At 43.2% G+C, this 7,810-nt stretch overlaps 1 protein-coding gene across 1 annotated transcript in view; it reads right to left on the reverse strand.

Moving 5' to 3' along the window:
* Positions 1-4,829: 4,829 nt before the first annotated feature.
* NDUFAF1 (NADH dehydrogenase (ubiquinone) complex I, assembly factor 1) overlaps positions 4,830-7,810 on the reverse strand; it is a 13,709-nt gene continuing 10,728 nt past the window's right edge. Inside the window, exons 4-5 of the mRNA XM_011956666.1 lie at positions 5,934-6,008; positions 4,830-5,074 (exon numbers count right to left, since the gene is read on the reverse strand). Of these exons, the coding sequence (XP_011812056.1) occupies positions 4,925-5,074; positions 5,934-6,008 (225 nt within the window). The 3' untranslated portion in view covers positions 4,830-4,924. The remainder of the gene's footprint in view (positions 5,075-5,933; positions 6,009-7,810) is intronic.

Here is a 7,810-nt window from a genome sequence, read left to right on the forward strand (position 1 = left end):
AAAAAAAAAAAAAAAAACCACATTTTTTGTGTGGCCTCTGGGGAAGCTGGAAAAAACAGCAGGATGTGGGAAGAATATGACGAGCTGCCTAATAGACAAGTGTGCAAAGATACAAATACAAGGATGTTCATCTCAGTGTTGTTTAGAATAGAAAGAAAAAAAAAAAAAAAAAAAAAAGCTCACATTCTTTGGGATAGTTTTTACTTAAGTCCCTATACAATTCAGGTTTCTAATGAGACACATCCTAAAATTCTGTTCCTAGATTTTTAATGTTAAGTTTCCCCTGCAGTCTTCTGCTAGCCTACAGCATTTATCTAATGGCAGCTAGTTATACAAGCTTCAGGAGAATTTAAACAATAACAAGAATAGGGTAAGCTGGGATAGAAAGGCCACCTCTTCAGTCTCTATAGAATATAGTAACCTTTATGAAACGGGGCCATATGATTTGGTTATGACATCAATATTTTTCCTAGGTGAAATTGTTTAGACTTGTGCACCTTTGTTCAAATAGCCTCATGTAATTGCCATCTGTCACTCATTCTATTTGCATAAATAAAACTCCACAACTCATTCTAACATTGCTTACTTGAAAGCTACATAGTCCTATCGAAATGTGAGGATTAATGCTTTAATGCTTTTAGAGACAGGGTCTCACTATGTTGCCCAGGCTGGTCTCAAACTCCACCAAATGTACTTCTTATTCATTTTATGGAAAAGACGAGGCTTTGCTTAGTATCATGTCCATGTTTCCTTCACCTCAGTGGAGCTTCTGAGTTTTATACTGCTCAAGATTGTCATTAATAAAATTTTTCTCATTGTGGTAGATTCATTCTTTGTAAACATAAGTCTTCCAAGATTTAGGTGAGCAGCTAGGCTTAACAAGAGTTTATACCCTTTGTATGCCCTTTCCTGACCGCTGCTTCCACTCAAAAAAGAAACGGCGGTATGCTTCCTTTATATTCCCAGAGTAACTCTCGGGTTTTATTAAATGCTGTTTTGTATATATGAGGCTTTAGGACATGGCACACTCCTGAGTACTGGAAACATTCAGATTTTCCTATCAAGGTGAAGAGATCAGATCAATTTTTAAAATTTAGGGTCAAATACACATCTGATGTAAATGTAAAATGTCACAACCACTTTGGAAAACAGTTTGCTAGTTTCTTTGAAAAGTTAACAGTATGTCTACTGTGTAATCTAGCCATGCCATTAGGTAGTGAGACCCTATCCGAAAAAAGAAAAAACCACCAGGATCTTACATAGAGAAAATCCTAAGGACTTCACTAAAAAGCTCCTAGAACTAATAAATTCAGTAAGGTTGCAACGTTCAAGATCAATACCCAACAATTCTGGCCAGACACAGTGGCTCACACCTGTAATCCCAGCACTTTGGGAGGCCAAGGCAGGCAGATCACTTGAAGTCAGGAGTTGGAGACCAGCCTGGCCAACATGGCGAAACCACATCTCTGCTAAAAATATAAAAATTAGCCAGGCGTGGAGGTGGGCACCTGTAATCCCACCTACTCAGGAGACTGAGGCAGGAGAATCACTTCAACCAGGGAGGTGGAGGTTGCAATGAGCCAAGATCACACCACTGCACTCTGGCCACTGCAACAGAGTGAGACTCCATCTTAAAAGAAAAAAAAAAAAAAGGCCGGGCGCGGTGGTTCAAGCCTGTAATCCCAGCACTTTCGGAGGCCGAGGCGGGCGGATCACGAAGTCAGGAGATCGAGACCATCTTGGCTAACATGGTGAAACCCCCGTCTCTACTAAAAATACAAAAAATTAGCCGGGCGTGGTGGCGGGCGCCTGTAGTCCCAGCTACTAGGAGGCTGAGGCAGGAGAATGGCATGAACCCGGGAGGCGGAGCTTACAGTGAGCCGAGATCAGGCCACTGCACTCCAGCCTGGGCGACACAGCCAGACTCCATCTCAAAAAAAAAAAATTAAAAAAAAAAAAACATAAAGACCCAACAATTACATTTTTGTGTTTAATCTCTGTCACCCAGACTGGAGTGCAGTGGTGCGATCTTGGCTCACTGCAACCTCCACCTCTCTCCAAGTTCAACCGATACTCTCTATCTCTTGACCTTGTGATGCAACAGCCTCAGCCTCCCAAAGTGCTGGGGATTACAGCTGTGAGCCACCACACCCAGCCTAATTATTATTATTATTTTTTTTAGAGACACGGTGTTGGCCAGGCTAGTCTTGAACTCCTGATCTCGTGATCCACCCACTTCAGCCTCCCAAAGTGCTGGGATTACAGGTGTGAGCCACCGCAACCAGTCCCAGGTTGGAGCGCAGTGGTAAGATCATAGCTCACTATAACCTTGACCTCATGGGCTCAAGGATCCTCCTACCACAGCCTCCCAAGTAGCTGAGTCTACAGGTGTGTGCTACCATACCTGGCTAATTTTTTTTATTTTTTTATTTTTTTTTAGAGACAGGGTCTCACTATATTGCCTAGGCTGGTCTCAACTCCTGGGCAAGTGATCCTCCCACCTCAGTCTCCCAAAGTGCTGGGATTACAAGTGTGAACCACTGAGCCTGGCCCCTGTTTCCATATACTAGCAATGACTAATAAGAAAAAAAAATGAGACAACTGAATACTCAGATGCAAAAAATGAATTTGGACCTTTATACCATACATAAAAGTTAACTTAAAATTGATCATAGGGCTGAGCACAGTAGCGTACACTCCTGTAGTCTCAGATACTTGAGAGGCTGAAGTGGGAGGATCACTTTAGCCCAGGAGACCAAAGGCCGTGGTACATTATAAGCACTCCTGTGACTAGCCCTTGCACTTCAACCTGAGCAACATAGCAAGATCCTATTTCTTAAAAAAAACATAACAGGCCAGGCACGGTGGCTCATGCCTGTTATCCCAGCACTTTGGGAGGCCAACATGGGCGGACCATGAGGTCAGGAGATTGAGACCATCCTGGCTAACGTGGTGAAACCCCATCTCTGCGAAAAATGCAAAAACAAAATTAGCCAGGCTTGGTAGTGGGCGCCTGTAGTCCCAGCTACTCGGGAGGCTGAGGTAGGAGAATGGTGTGAACCCGGGAGGCCGAGCTTGCAGTGAGCCGAGATGCCACAGCAGTCAAGCCTGGATGACAGAGCGAGACTCCGTCTCAAAAAAAAAAAATGTGATAAAAGAGGGACTGGTTGCGGTGGCTCAAGCCTGTAATCCCAGCACTTTGGGAGGCTGAAGTGGGTGGATCACGAGATCAGGAGTTGAAGACTAGCCTGGCCAAAATGGTGAAACCCCGTCTCTACTAAAAATACAAAAATTAGCTGGGCGTGGTGGCACATGCCTGTAATCTCAGCTACTCAGGAGGCTAAGGCAGAGAATCGCTTGAACCTGGGAGGCGTGGAGGTTGTAGGGAGCTGAGATCGTGCCACTACACTCCAGCCTGGTGACAGAGCAAGACTCCAGCACACAAAAAAAAAATTAGCCAGGTATGGTGGCGCATGACTGTAATCCCAGCTACTCAGGAGGCTGAGGCAGGAGAATTGCTTGAACTGGGAGGCAGAGGTTGCAGTAAGCTGAGATCACACCACTGCACTCCAGCTTGGGCCACAGAGCAAGACTCCATCTCAAAAAAAAAAAGAGGCATAGACCTAAGTGTTAGAACTAAAATTACAAAAGTCTTAGAAGAAACCACAGGAGTAAGTCTCTGTGATTTTACTGAATTATTGCCTTGGGCAGATCACCTGAGGTCAGGGGTTCAGGACCAGCCTGGCCAACATGGCGAAACCCCATTTTTACTAAAAACACAAAAAAAATTAGCCAGACATGGTGGTGTGTGCCTGTAATACCAGCTACTGGGGAGGCTGAAGCAAGAGAATCGCTTGAACCTGGGCGGCAGAGGTTGCAGTGAGCCAAGATTGCACCACTGTACTCTAACCTGGGCGACAGAGCGGAACTCCATCTCAAAAAAGCAAAACAAAATGAAAATAGAAGAAATCTAAATGCAACAGAGTGGTAGAAGGCCATTAACAGTCATCTCAGAAACTCCTGCTTTGGAAACTACTCATGTAGGAAATGTTCCTAACAGCAACTGTTCTGAGCAAAAACACTAAATTATTTACATAGTACATTTGCATCAGTACTTGCATTCTATGAGATAAAGTACACCAGAGAACCTGGTTTCATGCTGTGTTCCCCTTATCCAGTCCCTCTTAGCAACAGACTTTTTTTGTTTTTGAGACAGTCTCACTCTGTGGCACAAGCTGGAGTGCAGTGGCGTGATCTCAGCTCACTGCAACCTCTGCCTCCCAGTTCAAGCAATTCTCCTGTCTCAGTCTCCCAAGTACCTGGGATGACAGGCATGTGCCACCATGCCCGGCTAACTTTTGTATTTTTAATAGAGATGGGGTTTCACCATGCTGGTCAGGCTGGTCTCAAACTCCAGACCTTAAGTGATCCGCCTGCCTCAGCTTCCCAAAATGCTGGGATTACAGGCATGTGCCACCGTGCCCGGCCAGCAACAGCATTTCAACTTGTCTTAGAGAATACATACTAGCCAGCTGGGCCCAGTGGCTCATGCCTGTAATCTCAGCACTTTGGAAGGCCGAAGCGGGCGGATCACCTGAGGTCAGGAGTTCGAGACCTGCCTGACCAACATGGAGAAACCCTGTCTCTACTAAAAATACAAAATTAGCTGGGCGTGGTGGTGCATGCCTGTAATCCCAGCTACTCAGGAGGCTGAGCGAAGGTTGCAGTGAGCCGAGATCGCACTACTGCACACCAGCATGCCAACCTGGGCAACAGAGTGGGACTCCATCTCAAAAAAATAAAAAGAGAGAGAGAATACATACTAGCCATTGGTTGGATGCCACTAAAGAAATATTTTATTTTGTCTACATCACGATAGATGCTAGTACCCTTAGAGTAGTAAAACAAAACTACCACATAATCTTTACTTAAAAAGCCTTGGGTTAAGCTCTGGAGAATTTTCATAGGCAAATTCTTCTGTATGGGCTGGATCAGTAAACACTCCAATAAAATCTATCTCCAGGAAGAATGGACCATCCACTTTGTCAGCCAAGGTGAATCCTATAGAAGAGATCTAAATTTAAAACAGAGAAATTGATTAAAATCTCATAGTGATGTACTGATATTATTCCAGGAGTTTAAAATCCCATCAAGTGATGATTATAACTGGGTTTTAATGCTATCAGCCCTTAGGAAATACATACTAGTTCTCACATAGCATACCGTAAGAGGAAATACAAGACTGTTTTTCTTTCCCCATTCAACTTCCTTCCCTCTCCTCATTAGGTAGCGCCACTTAAGACTAGGAAGGACGGCCGGGCGCAGTGGCTCAGGCCTGTAACCCCAACACTGGGAGGCCAAGGTGGGCAGATCACGAGGTCAAGAGTTCGAGACCAGCCTGGCCAACATGGTGAAACCTCGTCTCTACTAAGAATACAAAAATTAGCCAAGTGTGGTGGCAGGCACCTGTTAATTCCAGCTACTTGGGAGACTGAGGCAGAAGAATTGCTTGAACCAAGGAGGTGGAGTTTGCAGTGAGCCGAGATCATGCCACTACACTCCAGCCTAGGTGACAAAGCAAGACTCCGTCTCAAAAAAAAAAAAAAGACTAGTAAGGACAACATGAATGCCTAATGGAGGTTCCTTGAAGTGTTCATAAACTCTTATTTTAAAGCTAAATTAGGAGGGAGGGGATGGGGGAAAAATAGCTAAAGTAAAATGTAGGCATGCTAAAAATGATCATTCTAAAATTCCTTCAGGATGGGGGTATAGTTCATAGGGGAGGTCTGAGTCAGCCTCTGGCTAGGTTTAAGAGCAGTGGCTCTGAGAAGAAATTTTCATCTGCCAGCTTTCTCAAATGAACTCAGTCTTACCAGAGTTTGGATTCATTAAAAATGATACAGTTCTGAGTGAAAAATACAGGAATATATTACCTTGTCAAGCAGCAGCTCATGCTGAACATCCCGGATTCTTCCTCGATTAGAGAAGAAAAATTTGGAAAAAGGAATCTGAAAGAAGAAACCATTTACTTCATAACTGAAATGTAAGCAATTGACACATCGACATGTAATGATAAAATAAGTTTATATTTATTCTAAAATTATTTAATATATGTATTATGACAAATGGCTAAGCCATTTGGATCAAAGATGTAACTCAGGCCAAACGATAAAGGGTTAACTATGAAAAAAATATTTGTAACATTTGTGGAAAAAAGACTAGTACCTAAACACAGCTTTTCTTTTTTTTTTTTTTTTCCTGTGGAGAATGGGGTCTCACTTTGTTGCCTGAACCTGGGAAGCAGAAGTTGCAGTAAGCCAAGATCACGCCACTGCACTCCAGCCTGGGTGACAGAACTAGACTCTGTCTCAGAAAAAAAAAAAAAAAAAAGCAGAAAGAATTTTAATACGTTTCCCTTTCTGCCTACATTAGAAACCGAACAAAAAGAAATGTCCTATTCCTTCTACTCTTGAACTTTTCAAGTGTGCCTTTTTATTCATCGACTTTATTTTCATATTTCTTCTTTACGTAATTTACTTATTATTAAGCACGATCTTTTAAAACTATATCTGGCTTTGTTTTTTGTTTTGTTTTGTTTTGTTTTTGTTTTGAGATAGGGTCTCACTCTGTTACGCAGGCTGGAGTGCAGTGGTGGAATCTTGGCTCACTGCAACTTCTGCCTCCCAGGTTCAAGTGATCCTCCCACCTCAGCCTCCTGAGTAGCTGGGACTATAGGCGCCCACCACCACACCTGACTAATTTTTTTTTTTTTTTTTTGGTAGAGACGGTGTTTCACCATGTTGACCAGGCTGGTCTTAAACTCCTGAGCTCAAGTAATCTGCCAACCTTGGCCTACAGGCATGAACCACCACACACCCTGCCTAAATAATTATACAGAAGCTCTCCAGGATATATTCCTAAATTTTAAAAACACAAACCATAGGTACAGATTATGCTAATTTTATTTTTTGTGTTTAACAAAGGAAGAAAATGGTTGGGACTGGTTGTGCATGCCTGTAATCCCAGCACTTTGGGAGGCCAACACAGTAGGATCACTTGAGCCCAGGAGTTCAAGACCAGCCTGGGCAACATGGTAAAACCAAGACTCTACTAAAAAAACAGAGAACTTATCCAGCCATAGTGGTGCATCCTTGTAGTCCTGGCTATTCAGGAGGCTAAGGTGGGAGGATCACCTGAGGCTGGGAGGTTGGGGCTGCAGCAAGCCCATGAGGCACTCCAGCATGGGCAACAGAAGTGACACCCTGTCTCAAATAAATAAATTTTAATGAACATAAATAAAAATAAATTATACATATTAATATTTATTCCAGTAATTTTATCTCTAGGAATATAGCCTATGAAAATAGTTAAGGATGTTTACCTCAGAGTTTGTTCCGACAGTAGAAAATTCTGAAAACAATCTAAATCTACATGTACATAATGAAGAACAAGTTAAGAAAAAAAAAATTTTTTTTTTGAGACAGGGTCTTACTCTATTACCCAGGCTGGAGTGCATGCAGTAGGGTGATCTTAGCTCATGCAGCCTCAACCTCCCAGGCTCAAGCAATCCTCCCACCTCAGCCTCCTGAGTAGGTGGGACTAAAGGCGCATGCCACTACACTGGGCTAATTTTTGTATTTTTTGTAGAGACAGGGTTTTGCCATGTTGCTCAGGCTTGTCTTAGACTCCTAGCTTCAAATTATCCACTGCCTCTGCCTCCCAAAGTGCTAGGATTACAGGTGTGAGCCACTGGACCCAGCCAAAACTGTTTTCTACTTATTTTTTTTTTGAGACGGAGTCTTGCTCTGTC

Source organism: Colobus angolensis, unplaced genomic scaffold, assembly GCF_000951035.1.
Source record: "Colobus angolensis palliatus isolate OR3802 unplaced genomic scaffold, Cang.pa_1.0 Scaffold420, whole genome shotgun sequence".
NCBI classification, from domain to species: domain Eukaryota; kingdom Metazoa; phylum Chordata; class Mammalia; order Primates; family Cercopithecidae; genus Colobus; species Colobus angolensis.